The sequence below is a fragment of the Astyanax mexicanus genome, chromosome 16 (assembly GCF_023375975.1).
Source record: "Astyanax mexicanus isolate ESR-SI-001 chromosome 16, AstMex3_surface, whole genome shotgun sequence".
Lineage (NCBI taxonomy): Eukaryota > Metazoa > Chordata > Actinopteri > Characiformes > Acestrorhamphidae > Astyanax > Astyanax mexicanus.
This window is the reverse complement of record NC_064423.1, coordinates 23,136,757-23,154,478: the sequence shown is the minus strand read 5'-3', so window position 1 is coordinate 23,154,478 and position 17,722 is coordinate 23,136,757. Positions and strand designations below refer to the sequence as shown.

Below are 17,722 nucleotides of genomic sequence, written 5' to 3'. Positions count from 1 at the left end.
TTACAAAGAGTGAAATAGAAAATGGTCCTGTTACTTTGATGAAGAGAAGCAAAACAAATTAAGTTAATATAAACATTGTACTAAGCATTTAAATAGCTTTTAAAATAATTGGTCATTACTGCCATTTTTGCTGTATGATTTAGTTTTTTCAAACATCTTAATATTATGTTTTATCTATATTACACTGCCCACCTCTACAAACATGAATTGTTAGCTAGGTTAGCTAGCTAACTACATTAGCACTCTAATAAGGCTAAAAAATAAACCTTTTGGGTTTAACTAAAGAAAAACATAGGGAACTATTCTTCTAAGAAAGTGCTAGCTAGTTAAACTAGCTTTCTCTTAAGGTTAAAAAAACACAACATCTTTTGGGTTAACTAAACGAAAACACATTTTGGTGAACTTTTTACTAAGAAAGTGCTAGCTAAATAAATTAACCTTCTATTAAAGCTAAAACAAAGGCCTTTTGGGTTAAGTAAATAAAATTACATACATTTTTGTGAAGTATTCGTCTAAGGGAGTCCTAGGCTTAACTTCCATCTTCTGTATTCAACCTCAAACCTCCAAAACTAGTTCACCACAAATTAAGTTAGATAACCTAGCTAAGATAACTAGCTTAGCTATTAGGTTTTAAAACAACAACTCTCTCGTTTTCTTTCTCTTCAACCCAGAAAACAAAAACTTTACACCAAAAGGCAGCCAAGGTTTAATTTGGGGAAACAGGTTTAAATCCAAGGCCTGTCTGTGACTTATTTTAGCAGTTAATTACTTAGTCAGTTTGTTTGTTTGTTTGTTTGTTTGTTAGCTAGCTAAATAGCTAACTATATCACCTAATTTCCAAGGCCCTTACCCTAAAGCTAGTTTAGTTTCCAAGACCTGAGGGAATAAATATCTAACCCTAGCTATCTCTCAACCTCTAAAAAAACTCTGAAAACAGACAAAGGCTAGCTAACCTCAGCTAGCTAACCTGAGCAATCTCCCCACAAAGCGCTTTAAGAAGAGAAGGGAGGAATTCAGGGACCAGGCTGAGGGTGATTCTCAGTTAACAGAGGCTTTTTGTTTAGTGCGGTAAAGTGCAGCTAGTAAAACTCACCGGAGGTCGGTTCTGAGGAAACATGGTTATAGTGGGAGACGGTTGGTTGGTCGGGTTTCAGCGTTCTTCCAGTGTTGTTGTTATTGGTGGTGGTGGTTTCTCAAGGCTGCTGCTCTTCTGCTGCAGTAAGGAGAGAGTTTGAGCCTATTGTGGGTCTCAGAAGAAGTGCATTTGGCCTCGTTTCAGTGGCAGGCTAAAGCTAGCTAGTCTCGGCTCGCCTCATTCCCACCTCAAGACTCCCTTTGTTCTGGTTTATCGCCAACCCCACAGGAAAGAGGGAGAGGGGATGCTCCCAGGCTCGGTTTCGACTCCGTCCTTCACGTCGTAACTTCGAAGAAGAGGGGGAAAAACAGGCGCTCGGCTCTCAATGGCTTCCCCCCACCGCCCTGATATGTTTAGCAGTCAGAAAAGCGAAGAAGAAAGGGGGAAAGACAGACACACAGAGAGGAGAGGCGAGGCTAGCTAGGCTAGTTATCGAGCTCCCGAGACGGACACGACACTCAACGCAGCCGCAGCCTCTTTTGTCTTCTTGCCCGCTGTCCCACTCCTTTCACACAGCCCTCCTTTCCCCCTCTCCCTCTCTCTCTCCTTTCTTTCTCTCTCTCTCTCTCTCTCCCTTTCTTTTCTCTCTCTATCTCTCTCTCCCTCTCCTCCTTGCTTTGCTGAGCCTCCACTCACTGCTTTTCAGTGGGACATTTCGAGTTCTTTCTTGTGAGAAAACCCTCCCGCAGCGTGTGTGTGTGTGTGTGTGTAAGAGGAGGAGGAGGAGGGGAGGAGGATTCTGCATAATTTTTCTTCTAATTTTTCTGCATATTTTTTTGTTAACGACAAACAATAATCACTAAATGAATAATAAACGATATTAAAAACATATAATCACATTTGCATTGTTTAAATATAATATATAATGTTAACTATGTTTGTTTTCTAAATAAAATCAATCTAAATTGCTTGTACTTTTATTTTTTCTCATTAATTTAATCTTTAACAGTTATTTTGCACATTAAGCTAAATAAAATAGATTTGTTTTTTGTTTTATTTTTATTTTATTGGTAACCTTATGTTTGTGAATTAGACCTTTTAAATTGTGCCTCTATACAGTTTTGGTGCCTCCATTTGTATTTATTTATATATATATATATATATATATATATATATATATATATATATATATATATATATATATTGTATACATATATACATATATACATCATTTTTTTTATGTTATAAACAGAACCTGCAGAATCTCAATAGAAACCCAGGCGCAGTGGAATTGTTCAATGATTGAATGAAATCTCCACGTGGGGTTTGACCCAGCCACAATCAACATTCGAAGGACGCAGCCAATCAGAACGCGAGGCGCCCACGTGGGGCGAGCCTCGCTTCGACGGGATTGGCCAGCGTTGCTACTACGGCCCCCCGACACGTCAATCAAGCGCACACCAACGGCCGAGAACACAGTTAACCCCTTCGTTGCACGCGGAGCACATTCGAATCAGATCCTCTTTGTGACGCAAAAAAATGAAATGTTGTTTGTTTAATTGTTCGAATCTCGCGGGTTTTTCTCTCCGTCTTTTTTGCTGCTCGGTCGCAGCCGCTTTGCTGGGGGCTGGTGTGTGTGATTTTTTCGGGTGCTGTGGGCTGTTTTGTCTGCTAACCCAGATTCTCTCTTTCAGTCTTATTAAGACATTTCAGATGTCAGTATAGCCTAATTCTGGAATCCAGGAGCCCAGCTGAGTGGAAGATCTATGAGCTTTTCTGACCTCAGAGCAGTTTAGAAAGAGACTCCTGATCTGAGTTTTTTATTCTGTGTGTGTTAATGAGGACTGTCGTCACAAAGCTGAATCTAGATCAGCACTTCAGCTCCTGAGGTGGTTTATAATGTGAAAGTCTTGTTTACAAAGCCTTGAAAAAAACTACACACGAGTGTGAGGTATATGTATACACTCCATTAGGGCTGCCATTAGGGTTGCCATGATACCAGGATTTTAAAGGTGCAGTACACAGTGTTTACTGATATTTAAAGTTGTTGTTTGATGTAAAAATAGTGAGTATGTGAGTGAAGGTCAGAGAGAAAAATGCTCAGATGTGGATTTACAAATATATTTATATGGTCTTGTTATTTTCCTTCTAAATGAAACAGGCTAATTTTATTTCTCAGGAGCCCACTGTAACAAAATAAGAAAATATTTATCTTTATTAGCAGTTTTACATCGCCTGATGGAACATATCACAGTAGCTTTATAGCATATCCTAGCCAATCACAATTTTTTATAATTATTATAAGTTATTTTAATTATATAAATATTACTGAATTGTGTTACTTTCCTCTTTGTTAGCCCCTTTTCGATTAAAAAACTCAGGTTTTAAAACTGGTTCCATTCGGGCTCTTAAGAGCCTTGGTGTCTGTGTTTGTACCAGTTTTACTAGAACCGATGATACATCACAAAATACGTCATCGACAGAGGGAGTTGCCACAATGCCTCTCGGTTCATGCTGAAGAACCTACTGTTCTTTGGTTCCAGCTGGGAACAATCTTTTCGGGTTCCAGAATCTATTTTGTTGGTGGAAATGTGCAAAACAGTCCAAAATTAAGGACAGAGCCTGTTCCACTTTGATGAAAAAGGCCAGCTAATAACATTGTAGCCATTCAGCCGAATTAGTTTTACCTTACCATCCACTGGCCTTGAACCAGGTTATCCCTGTTTCCTTCTCTTTAGTTTTAGCGTTAGTATTTAAGCTATTTATGCTGGAGCTGGGATTGACGTCACACCCGAATTGATAGCCTTCCAGCTGTAAACATTCTGATAATTTGATACTATTTCAAAACATTAGAAAAAAGTTACAACAACTGGGTTGGCTATGCTTTTCTGGTGATTTATGATTAATCATTGTTAGCAATATCAGTTGGTAACATTGCACTATGCAGTATTTTGTAGATCTAGACACAATGGAAACATGTTCACATATAGAACTGCGTGTTTGACTGATTTAATACTACTCACAAAAATATAAATGTTAGTAAACTATATATATAATAATGTTAACTATAATATATAACTAAAACTATAATATATATTGCTTCTACTATTGTTCATACTATTGTTGGTTTCTGAATTTTGGCAAGGCTCTAATGACTTCCCAGATAGAAAATCCAACTTCATATGCTTTCTAGTTTAAATTTACTTGGAAGTAGCACATAGGATCAGATGAAATGCAGCATTAGCCTTTTAGACTTTTTTTTATCAGAGTCCCTGTCTTCCCTGGGCATTTTGGTCACCCTAGCATTAGCTTTTAGCCTCTTATGGAACTACCAGGTGTAGTACCATAGTATTTTTATTAGTATCACGGTAGCAAATGAAACAAAGGAAAGAACTTGCTCATTATTGTATGAAGGTTATGTTTATTATTTAAAAAACATAACATTTTTGCATTCAGATCATTTTTTCCATAGATAGCTTTTAAATGTAGTCCAAACACAGTGTTGGCTCTGACTTTTTAGATTTAAGGGGTACTGAGCTTTACATAGTTTAACAATACAGTCTCTTAATAAAAGGACTTTACATATAGTACTCAATTTATTTTTTAACAGCGTAACTATTTTTGATGCTATGTAACTATACCATTTTAAAGGCATTTATACTGTACATTCATACAGATTTTTTCCTCTGTGAGTTCTATATAGTTTTGTATACAACCATGCATTTACTAGGAGCCATTCTTTAAGTTGTGCACTGCATGTTGTTTTATGACTTTCTACAGCCTGTGCTAATAACCCAATATAGCGTATAAGACAGAGCAGCAATATCTGCACTGAATCTTCAGGCTGGCCATCGTCCTCGACGATCCCTGAGGAAGCCATGCCCAAATTTCAGGGCCTACACTGGCTATTTTTTTTGACGAAGCGAGGGTACAATGTTTGCCTATTTTCAATGAATCATTTATGCCGTTGCAACAGCCGAGCTAAACTGTCCCTTGCTGCAGAGAAAAAAATGTCCTGCCAACATTTATTGGTATTGCAGGGGCATGATGCCTTCAGCTGAGGCCATAATTAGAGACAGATATTGAAAAAAAGTCATTTTCTGACTGTAGAAAGCCCAACCTGCCCAAGGTGCTGCAGAAAAAAAGAGAGGAAGGACAGGAAACGAAAGGGGGAGGGGGTGGTGGGTGGTGATGGTGGTGGGGGTAGTGTGGAGGAAGAAGCAGAAAAGGAGGGATATGGTTAAAAGAGAGAGAGAAATGGAGAGGCTGCAGGAGGGGGTGGAGGTGGGGGGGATTATTGCCATTTTTTCCTATGAATTTTAATGCCAAGACTCGGTCTTTCCTTCCAGCTTCTGGGATCGCATTTATTAGAACTAGTGAGATGCAAGGCAGTGCATTACTGCAAAGGGGCTCGTGTCAAATGCTGATGTTGTGTTGGCTGCAGTGTGTTTGTTAATGCGCATGTTTTAATGTAGGAGTAATGGGGTGATTACAATGTGTGATAATAAGGATGTATGATTTCAACAAAGAACTGAAAAACAATCGTATATGGGGTCCATATTTTGTGACATAGGATTTAGAGAATATTTAAAACAAACTAATAGAAAGTTGCAAAAACAGCCAAAATGATTCTTTATAAGTCTTTATAATGTCACAAAATACAAAATATATACAAATATCCATCCAGCCTCCTGCAGTTTAGCCCCGCCCACTCTGAAGTTATAAAGAGCTTCTTTACCAAGCCATGATGGCACAGGGTGGCCAATCAGATCTCAGCTCATTTAAATAAATTAGACTTAAAAGAACAGTAATATAATAGCCTGATTAACTGTAAATGATAAAGAGATGTGGGAAATTAAAAAATACTTTTTGAGTAATTACATATTTTTTCGATTTTGTTTTGTCACTTCCCTCCATCCTGTTACCTTCTTTTTACATTGCCTCTCATTTGTTCTCTCTTCTATTTCACCCCTTTACTTTCTTTCTTTCTTTCTTTGTGCATAGTCCTCTTTCCCTGTTTCCCTTTATGCAGCCAGATGCTTTCTTCCCCTTTTCCCTATTTATGAAAATAAATGTATAATAGTCTGTTGTATTGTAAATATACTATTAATAAAACAATTTTATGTTGAGGCTATTTTGAGTTATGTGAACACCTCAAAATTACTTTTTAGCATTCTGATGCGTTGATTTACGTAATCTAAACTGTAAAACTATGTTGTAAAGTAAATGTTGTGGGCCTTGTGTTGGTATATTAACTCAATTGTAAAAATCTTTGAGTTACCTTAGTAATTGAGTTTAGTCTGTCTATATTGGCAAATGCATAGTGATTGGCTCATGCGAGCTTAAAATGCTACTTTTGTTCTTCCTTCCTTCTGTCTGTCTGTCTTTTCTCACTCCTTTCTTTATTCTTGTATCACTCCGATCTTTAGTATCATTTTTTATAGTTTGATACTAAATGATGAAGAGAGGTTGTGAAATGCTTGTTGTCTCTGGAACATGGTGTTTTTCCCCAACAGGTTGAAACTTTTTTTTTTTATCTTTTTTTTTTTTAATGGCGCTATTAAAGCACTGTGGATATTTTAACACCTTAAATGCAGAAAATCAGAATCCAGGCTGAAAGCATGTGTATGGTAATGTTAAGTCTGAGTCTGTAGTAATTGAGATTTGTGTGGTGATCAGGACTTTTCAGCTGAAAGGCGCGAGAGCAGCTGTGCAGTGTTTCTCCTGCGTCTGAGTGAAAGGGGATTAAATGTTGGTGGTGAAACTGTCTGATTAGACAGACGAGTGCAGTGTCTATACCAGGCACTGCTAGATCTGCCTCCTGGCCTGATCCACCAAAAACAGTTCACACATCTACAACCACAGAGACGTGTGTTAGAGTGTGGGCAACATCACTTCATCTGGAGAAGCTTTTTTAATCCACAGCAAAAGATACAATCAAAGCCCCCCACCTTCAAACAGCACCAGCTTCCCCCTGACTGAGCTTCTCTCCCTCTCCTTCTCTTTCTAGGCCTCTCTCTCTCACACACATTCTCTCAGTTTCTTTCTGTTCCTCTCTCTCTCTCTCTTACACACACACACACATACACCCTTTACAGACTCAGGGTCATGTCAGCACAGAGACGGTGGGCTGATTTATTGGATTCTCCTCCCCTGGGACCCCCTCTCCCCCGCCCATCCTTCCCCTCCCCTTATCCCCCCATCCCCCTCCTCCTCTCTCTCTGCTCTCCCCAGGGGAGCCAGGGGGGTAATGACCCACATCAGCGACTACACACACACACACACACGCGCACACACACACAAATACAATCAAACACATTTGTACCCACAGGCATGTGTAACTGGGAACACAGGAATTCCACTTCTCCATCATTAGCCCACCGTACTCACCATAACAGCAAGCCCCCTTCATTAGACACACACACACACACACACACACACACACACACACACACACACACAGAAACGCTAATGAAAAAGTAAACAACTGTGTCTGAATTCAACACAAACAACGTTCATTTTGATTTCCTTTCTCATTTTCTTCTCTCCATCCATGTTTCCACCTTTACTCCTTTATCATGTTTATACTTCCATCCCCCTTTTCTCCTTTCCTTCTTTATTACTTCCTTTTATCCTTTTCACTTTCTTCCTTCTATATTTATTTGCTTTTGTTATTTTAACCTTTCATCATTTTTTCTTAAATCTAGCCTTTTCCTATATTTCTTTTTCACTTTCTCACTTATTCACCTTTTCTTCCATCCTTCTTTCCTTTAGTTCTTTCTTCCTTCCTTATTTCTCATCTTCATTCTTCCTTTTCACTTACGGATTCACCTTTTCCCTCTTTCTTTCATTCTTTATTCTTCCTTTTCACTTTCCTCCTTTTTTGTACTCCATCACATTCTTCCTTCCTTCTTGCTTCTCACTTCTCTTTATCCCTCTTCTTTTCTTTTTTATGACTTCACTCTTTCCATCCTTCCTTACTTATTCCTTATTTCCTTTCCTCAGTTTTTCTTTATTTCTTTCTCACTTGCATTCATCCTTTCTTTATGCTTAATTTCTTCCCCTTATCTTTTTTCAATGTCTCACATACTTCTTCAGGCCATCTTTTTTCCATTCTCACTTCTTTCTATTCATCCTTCTTATTTCTCATGTTCTTTCACACCTCTTATCTTCATTCTTCCTTTCTCACCACTTTCCATTATTATCATTCTTTCCTCTTTACTCTTTACTTTCTTTAGTCCTTATTTCTTTTTATCTCTATCCTTCTTCTCTCCTTCCTTCCTTAGTTCAGACGTCTCTTCTTTCATCCCTTTTATCTTTTTCATCCCTTTCTTGCTTTCCTAGTTATCCTTCTTTCTTCATTACTCACCATCTTTCCTTCCTTTATAGGTTTTTTCTTATCTTTCTTCAATTTCTCACTTAATTCTTCAGTTCATCTTTGTTCCATTCTCACTTCTATCTTTTCATCCTTCTTGTTTCGTCACGTTCTTCCACACCTGTTTTTCTTCAGTCCTCCTTTCTCACCACTTTCCTCCATTATCTTTCTTTTCTTTTACTTTTACTTACTAATCTCTGCAAACTCAAATACAAACTCTGCAAACTCAAATACACTTTAATGCAGAGTACATTGATTTTACATATGATGTTAAAAAGACTTCTCAACGCACAGAGACAGAACTTTATTTGCTGCACTCTTAAAAACTATAAACTCTACCTCAGTAACTGCTGTGATTATATATGTTCTATATGTTACAGTATGTCACACATCTCTGCACCTTATCCCCACTATACACTTTATTATACCGTATCGGTACTGCACTGTCCTGTCTTTAAATTGTCTCGTCTTTTGTATTTATTGTATTTATTGTTATTTAGTGTTATAATTTTATAATTTTATGTTGCACTGTCGTCACTCCTGCACTTTATGTTGTCTATTGCTTGTTGTTCTATGTTGCACCATGGTTCCGGAGGAACGTAATTTCATCACACTGTGTACCTGTACTCAGATGTAATGACAATAAAAGCCTCTTGACTTGACTTGACTCCTTTAGTCCTTATTCTTCTGTCCTTCCAACCTTTATTACTTCATTCATTCTTTCCATAGTTCAAATTTCTTTCCTTTCATCCCTTATTCCTTCTTCATCCAATTATTGCTTTCCTTTTTGCATCATTCTTTCCTTAGCTCTGATTTTCTTCCTTTTATGCATTTTTCCTGATTTCCCATTCTCCAGTCCTCCTTTCTCCTGTCTTAGTTCCATCCATTATTTTTTCATATAAAACCATATCATACATCATCTGGAATAAGTGTAGTGTTAGTCTGTAGTATGTATACTATTAGGTGAAACTTTACACGTATCTCTTTTTGATATCAAAGGTTTTGAAGGAGTGTTCTGGAAGGTTTTTCCAGCAGGCGGGTTCCAGCCGGTCTCTCTGTAGGAAACTGGATTCCTTCCTGCTATAAATTCTTCATCCATGTTGTTGACAGTTGACCGGGTTTCAACTCAAAGACAGTGCAAACATTTCTAACTTTATGTAATTAGAGCAGCCACACTTCCCCCTGCCTCTCTATCACTGTAAGAGAGGCAGACTGAATGCAGTGCTGTTATATGGATGTGCTGTGATTGCCCCCTGTTGTTCATTTATGCTATTGCAGTCAAAGTATGCATGACTGAGACCATTTTGGTTCAGCAGCTCCCTGGATGGTGATCCAGCCTGATGGAGTGCTGACCTAAAGCAAGCTTAGACATGTTCACATAATAAAGGCCCATAACAATGTGTTTAGTATCATAATTCAATTTGGTCATACGAGCTGTTACATAATTTTGGTATATCAGATACAGAGTTCTGTACAGTACAGTGTTTTTCCCCCTTTTGGACAGGATGCATTCAGGAGCATCATGGCTCCCATCAAAACTCATTTCACCTCTGAATTCCCTAAAGCATATCCATGTCTGGCAAAAGTAAAAAATAAAAAAACAACGAAAGTCTTGAAATATATAAAGGGTACCTCTCTAAAATAGATTTTTGCAACTTGAGATGTCAGCCTTAACTTAGCAACTCTGGTATTAAATGTATCTGGTATTAAATGTAGAGTTTCACACTAGAAATTCTGACTTTTAAGTTGGGAACTAATATAAATAATGATGCCATAAAAAAAAACATATTTGATGCAGTACTTACCAAACACAATGCAATCCAACGCAGGCATCAGTTAGATTAGCATCTGCTGGAATTAGGAGTAAGTGTTTTCCCATCTTACAGAGAATCTTATAAGAACGTTTAGGAACATTCTGTAAAAGATTCTAGGAAGATTAGTCTATAACATTACAGAAATAATGTTCCAGGAACATTTTAAAAATGTGTGACATAATACTCTTTTTTATCATGTTTTTAGAATGTTTCTCTCATAACCTTCCCAACTAGACTAATAATAACATTAGGGAAATGTTGAAAGTAATATTCCCTAAACAATACAAGAAATAAATAAAACGTTGACACAAGTGACGTTGCAGCTGTTATCAGCCAGAAGTTTGGAATCGTTAAATAAAAATGTCTAAGAACATCCAAAAAAACGTATTGAATGTTCTATAAATGTTAACTGCAACACGTAGAGAAGGTTCTAATAACCAAAAAATGTTAGCTGGGTTCTAAACCTGGCTTATAAAGTAGCTAACATTAATGTTATATACAAGCCTTATTTGGGAGTACCACTTTAAAATAAGACTACCTTTATAAAGGGTTTATAAATGGTTTACAATTAGTTTATTAATGGTTATTAAATAGGTTGTAGATGCCTTAAAAATCATTAATAATCAGTTATAAAACATACGTAGAAAGGGCAATAATGACCTGTTGTTTGCCAAAAAGTGAACAACCAGCCATCTATATTGTTGCCCTTTCTACGTATGTGTTATAACTGATTATTAATGATTTTTAGGGCATTTACAACCATTAATAAACTATTTGTAAACCATTTATAAATCATTTATAAAGGTAGTCTTATTTTAAAGTGGTACCTATTTGGGACAAGCCATGTTAAAAAACAAGACACTCAGGCAGAAGAGCAGAATTGTTAGAATTTGGTTTGTTTCATGATGATGAAATGCTCTCTTCATATGCCTCAGAAATGTGTTATTAGTGTGGAAGATTAAATAGCAAAAGCACATTTGGAATCTCATTGGGTCACATTATAAAACCAGTATGAACAACTGCCTTGTGAATGTAGCTTATAGCCTTATTTTCAAAACGTTGTTTTGTTGACTGATTGTGTAGCAGACTGTTGTAGCCATCCGTCTCATATTTTTGTCAGAATCCATGATTTAATAGCAGGTATTAAATATGTATTTAATAAATCGTTTTCATGTTTTTCCTCAAGAACAATTTGCTTTCACTACCATTTTGAAAATGCATTACACAGCCAGTCGGAATCCCTGTGGTGCTTAAACCGTCCTGACCGCTAGCCTAGCCCCTGATCTATAGCCCAATAATTACACTCAACCTAGCATTAGCATTTCAACCAGCCCACCCCCAAAAACCCACCCAAAACAATTGTAGGTTTTCAGTTCCAGCTATGTTCCTCTTACCCTCAGAACAACCTCAGAATGAGTTTTCACTCTTTAAACAGGAACAGCTTGCTCCATAGACTGCTGTGGCAGCCCTGTAGGTGGCGTTACAGACACATATATAACAGATGGTGGTCAAAATTTGCTGTAAACTGTCTGTAGATGTGAAAAGCAGCCTCTCTGATGTACCACAATGTGGCATCATTCTCTGCTCCTTACACTGCTGCCATCAAATGGCCACTAGAATGTCATGGCTTGGCATAATGGAGCTAAGCCTTCTGTGCAGGAATTATGAATTATGTCTCTGAATGCTGTTAAAAACAAGAAAATGAGAACCAATAGATCCAGCAGTCAAAACAGCATTTTGTGGTGTCTAAGATTTAGTATACAAAGTAGACAATTTATCTGGGATGCACTGAAATGAAAATGTTTTTTTTTTTTTTTTGGTCAGTATAAATTGTTCACTTTTTCACTTATTCAACTGACCGCTAAAAGTACTTTTTTGGTCGTTTTTGGATGCATAATTTCAGTTGCAAAATATTTGATGCATCCCTGCAAGTGATACAAATGGTCTTAAACGGATAGTAATAAATCATATGCAATCTTTATCAGAATAAGTGGAATAACAGTTCTTTATTGTCAAAAAAGCTTTGAAAAATATGTGTCAGTTTAGGAGCACAAAATGTTCAGACAGATGTCGAATACAGATCATATTACAAAGACAACATGAACAGCCTAAAAAAATGGGTTTAGTGAGAAAAAGATTTGAACCACTTTGGCTATGTTCACACAGCAAGTGAAATTGTCCCAAATCCAATCCTTTTCATTACACGTGACACAGATGTGTTATTTGTGTGGCTGGGTAAATAGCAACATGCCCATTAAATCAGTTCCCAATTGGTTTACTTCAATAGGTGGCATTAAAATCTGATTTATATCCAATTTGTGGCAATACGACTCTGTCTGAACAGCCATGTCAGAATTTTATTTTATTTTATTTTTTTTTCACATTTTCTACCCAATTTACACAGCCAATTACCCAACCCACTCATCAGGACTCCCCCTATCACTAGTGATGCCCCAATACCAGGAGGGTGAAGACTAACACATGCTTCCTCCGATACATGAAGTCAGCCACTGCCTCTTTTCGAGCTGGTGCTGATGCAGCATTACCGAGTAGCATCACAGTGCGCTCGGAGGAAAGCGCAGTGACTCAGTTCTGATACATCAGTTTACAGACGCCTTGTGCTGCGGACACCCTTTGGAGTAAAGTGGGGAATAAGCGCCATCTACCCACCCAGACAGAGCAAGGCCAATTGTGCTCTGTCAGGGCTCCGGCAGCTAAAGGCTAGCTACATGAACAGGAATCGAACCGACGATCATAGTGGACCACTCAAAGCCCCATGAATTCATGCGGCTTTTACGTGAAGGAACAAAAGCCTACAGAACTACAGAAGTGTCCATGGCTGAGTACCGTGCACTTTTTAGAGTAAGCTTGAACACATTCTCAGTGATGGGCACAGCTGTCAGCACCTGGACCCTGATAACTGGATCCTGTGATGCTGGCAAGGATGAATCAGAATCTTTGCATGAAGCATTGCTTTTATACACATGCTTATCAGTTGCACAGCGTGAGCCATTTAGAGACGTCAGAGATGGGTCACATTAAATGGGCAGCTTCAAATAACCTTAGCCTGAAATAAACATTAGAATAATCTAGAGATTAAGATTTGGGACACTTTTACCTTCTGTGTGAAACTAGCCTTCATCTCCTGTGTCAACTTAATTATGCCTTTAATAAATCCTTTTTATGCCTTTACTCACAAGTGCTTTTACTACAAATATAAATTTTAGGCCAAGTAATTAAGGATGCATCGGAATGAAAACAAAATGAAACATTTGGCAGAAGGCCTAATACAGAAAACCAAACATGTTTTTTTGCAGGTTGTCATTTCATTTCATTTCACTGTTTTTTACAGTTATAAAAAAATGGCCATGTATTTTTGGCTTGCTTTTCACATGAAATGTGCTTGTCAGATTGTGTTCTAGAATAGTTGGTGCATCCCTACAGGTGCTAAAAATATTACTTAAATAAACAATAAAACATCATAAGTAAGCTTTATTGGAATAATAATAGGAATGATACTACTTTTTTTGGCAAAAAGGCTTTGAAAAACACTGTGGTATAAAAGGGCGTATATAAAAGAGACTATCCATCAGGCTTTTTCTCACTGTGCTTTCCCAATAGCACAACCAACTTCCAACTAATCACTACCATTTCATAGTATTTTAATAAATGAATAATCATCGCCATCATCATTATAGCTCTATTCAGAATTTGTAATCAAGCTCACAGTCCCCTAAATGCATGCATCATACACACACTTAGTGCCAGAGGTGGGAAGATTGCGGAAAAATAGGAAAACCTGAAATGCACTCCAGTGAAAAAGTACCAGAACTTGTTCTTGTCACACAAAAAGAAATGCTTTAAAATGACTAAAATCATTTTACATTGATGTTCATTGAAAGATATGTGTTTTTTTTTTCTGTACCCGTTGTCTTTTTGGAGACAAAGGTTTTTTTGTGATTAACTGAGCTGTGATTTACTTTCACATGATATCAGTTTAATTTGGATATCAATGTGGTTTGGTTTTTATTTCAAAAATGTTTAATACAATTACTAATCCATACACCTTTTTATCCACATCTTCCTGAAATGCTCATCAGGTCTCAAAGATGGTCCAAACCCTACCTGAAATCATTGGGCACAAGGCACCAGTCGATCACAGGGTACCTACACGCACACATTCCTAAACTTATCTTTTTTTAAATCCTAATCTTAAAAAACTTCTAATTATTATTTTCAATGATGTCACAGACAACAAAAAATTGTCTGATTTTGCAATCAGCACCATGTCTTTATTTAGCAATACAGCTATGACCTTGATTTTTTAGAGCAGAAATTGATAAGGTTTTAAATAATTACATTTATTTTACATTTATATAATGGTCAATCTTAAGTTTGTTTATGACAACTCAGTGTACAAGCTTACTGAACAGGTTATCTAAAACCAATTTAACATTTTGAATAAATTGTAGTTGCTGCTGATGTGCCTGTCAAGTAATGTCTCACTGCCCACTACTGGACACACAATTACAGCTGACTGATAATAAGAAACCCACCCTTATAGGGGCAGTTTTCCAGAAAAGAATTAAACCTGATCACAGACTATATTTTTCTTTTCTTGGAGAATCTTTTTTTAAAAATGCAGCATAATCCAGGACTATACTTTGAAAATACTTCCAAACATTTCCAAATACACTTCAACACTGTGCCTTTGAACACAAAGAAATCGGTACATGTTCACATGTTTGTAGAAATCAAACCTAGACAACAGGTGTGTAACAAAAAAAATATTTGTAACTCAAAACAGTTGAGTTATTGTGGAAGACTGAATTGAAAGTTAAATTAAAACCGAAACCGCTGTAAAGCCTGTGCACTGAACATGAAGTGATTTGTGGAAGCTATTGAAAAATCAATCACGGAAATTCCTGGACAATCTACACAATTTTAGGTCTGGTGAATGTCAATCTTCACATCCACTTAATAACATATTTTCTATCAATTAGCAGGCCTTCTATCCAGGCCCTGGGGTTGCCCCTCAGTACCAGTGTAGTTAATGAAGACCATGTTTTTCTTGCTTTTAACAGCAGCGTTTCTCAGACATTTGTTTCTTTTAATAATTATACTGTGCAAAAAAAGCTACTATGGTCAACAAGAACACAAAGTGCCTTCCTGTTGTCCGTATTTTGTTGTCGAGGGTCTCCAAAGCAACACGGATGTGCTTTCCTGTATAACACTGCCCCTCTAAATGTCATGGCTCTATTTTGAGGTTAGTGCAGGCTAGAGTAGGTATTGAGAACCAGCAGAAGTTTCCGTCGCCAGTGTTTGCGAATGATGTCAAACCCTCAGTTTGCTGTTGAATGTCAGATCTCACATGCAGGCTGCTAGCACACACCGCTAGCTTTAGTCTGACTATTTGTTCTGTCTTGTAGCCAAAACGGTTGGTTATTGAATCACGCGGATTATAACAAATAGATCTTTGTGTTTCGTTTACCACCACTGCAGTTTAATATAGAAACACGGGCCTTCAGGACTGGGAAACACAGCAGTTTATGAAGAAAGGGGACACACTGGTACCAAAGAGGTTCAGCTGTTCAGTCTTATCCAGTTTCAATGTTAGATTATGCACTGGAATAAAATATGCAGTAGCTATGTGAAGCATTTATTTTGGAATGTACTTGAATGTGGGGGTGTTATCACAAAAAAGTTTGTTCAAACCAGAAGCAAAAAGGCCCAAGTTATCCAGGCAGAAGAGAAACTAAGTATTGACTTTTTGACAATTTTATCATATTTAACTAACTTAAATAACTGTTGGCTGGTCAGTTTAAATTAATCTAATAATGGAAGCTTTATAAAGATTTTGCTGACGAAATGCATGTAGCTTGTGAAGAGAAAGGAAGAATTTTCTCAGTCAGGTTTATGAGGAATGTCTTTTAGTTAGTTAACAGCTGTGCCTTATCAAGAGTTAATACTTGAATTTCTTGTCCTTAACTTTATTTACAGAATGTATGTGAACTGGGTTAATGTTGTAAATAAAACTAGCTCATTTAGAAAAGTGTATTTTTGCTTCTACTGCTCTGTTTCAACACTTTAACGAAATATTTTACATTCCATAACACTTGTTCTGACCTGATTTGTAGAGCAAAATGTAGAAATACAAGTTAAAAAATAGTTGTGTCGGTTACTAGTGCATCTTAAAAAATTATAATATCATGAAAATGTGAAACTCATATAAGTTATATATATATATATATATATATATATATATATATATATATATATATTACAGAGAGAGAGATCTATTTTAAGGGTGTATTTCTTTTATTGTTGATGATTATGGCTTACCGCTAATGTAAACTCAAAAATCAGTGTCTCACAAAATTAGACGAATTGGTACTTTTGACAGTGTGGGCAGTGTTTCAAATCCTGCTGGAAAATGAAATTCGCATCTCCATAAAGGTTGTCAGTAATTTTATGACATTTTTTGAAATGTTACACCAGAATTGTAATTAGCTTTAAAATATTTACAGTCCTGTGCCCATCAATAGAAAAAAAAACATGAATGAGCTGCTCACTAAATTTATCTGATTCAATTTTATAGTTTTAATATTTGGAAATGGCTTTAGGCTCTTATGGGTTAATGTGTCTGAGAGCATCAGTTGTGTTGTGAAGAAGCAGTGATGGTCTACAATGAATAGCCTTATTTTAAACCTCGGGTTTATCAATTTCAACCAATTTAACTTACTCTAAATAACTCTCAGGCTGGTGGGTTTCAGGTAAAGCTAGTAACTTAGTATGGGCCTGTGTGAAGGGCTGTAGATAAGTTTATTTAGTAAGCTAGTGAAATGTATGTAGTCTGTGAAGAGGAATGTAGAAGCTAAGCTAGGTTAGCTAAGCTAATCAGCTAACTCGCTAACCTAGATACTGACCGCCGTGTTTTGTAGATGAAACGTTACGTTACTAACCATGTTTACATCCGGTAAGGTTTCCTATCATCTGTCGTGTCGCCAAGACATTGCTTTTACTTTAACCGGCTCCATGTCTGATCCTCTGTGGAGTTTTATCACTCAGACAGCCTCAGCTTCAGATAGCAGAGAAGCCCGCGCGGAAGTAGGAGTGGTTCTATGGTGTAATGGTTAGCACTCTGGACTTTGAATCCAGCGATCCGAGTTCAAATCTCGGTAGAACCTTGGTTCACATTTTCCCTTCGTCACCCCGCATATAGGCAAAAATCAGGGTTTTCTTTCTACAACTGATTGTATATAAAAAGAAAAGAAAAGAATAACTCCTTAAAAAATCAGATGAAATCTCATGAGTCTGTCAGCCTACAGTACTCTATCAGGCTTGGTTTGATTTTTTGAGTAGCTTGTAAAGCTTTACTACTACAATACTTTACAAAAGAAGTGATTACATCTTTATTATTTCCGCATATATTAACCATTTCTAGTAAAAAATGCTTTT

The 17,722-nt window shown here is 37.0% G+C and overlaps 1 protein-coding gene and 1 non-coding gene across 6 annotated transcripts in view; one reads left to right on the top strand and one right to left on the bottom strand.

Annotated features, from left to right (window-relative positions):
- The window catches only part of tle2a (TLE family member 2, transcriptional corepressor a), a 44,375-nt gene extending 42,537 nt beyond the window's left edge, over positions 1-1,838 (bottom strand). For 4 of the 5 annotated variants that reach the window (XM_049466012.1, XM_049466010.1, XM_049466013.1 and 1 more), the window contains exon 1: positions 1,094-1,838. In XM_049466012.1, coding sequence (XP_049321969.1) covers positions 1,094-1,117 — 24 coding nt within the window. In that variant the 5' untranslated portion in view covers positions 1,118-1,838. The remainder of the gene's footprint in view (positions 1-1,093) is intronic. The other variant, XM_049466014.1, reaches the window with a different exon arrangement.
- Positions 1,839-17,379: 15,541 nt separating this feature from the next.
- On the top strand, positions 17,380-17,451 carry trnaq-uug (transfer RNA glutamine (anticodon UUG)). The gene has a single exon. It is a non-coding gene; the product is annotated as a tRNA-Gln (tRNA).
- Positions 17,452-17,722: the final 271 nt, after the last annotated feature.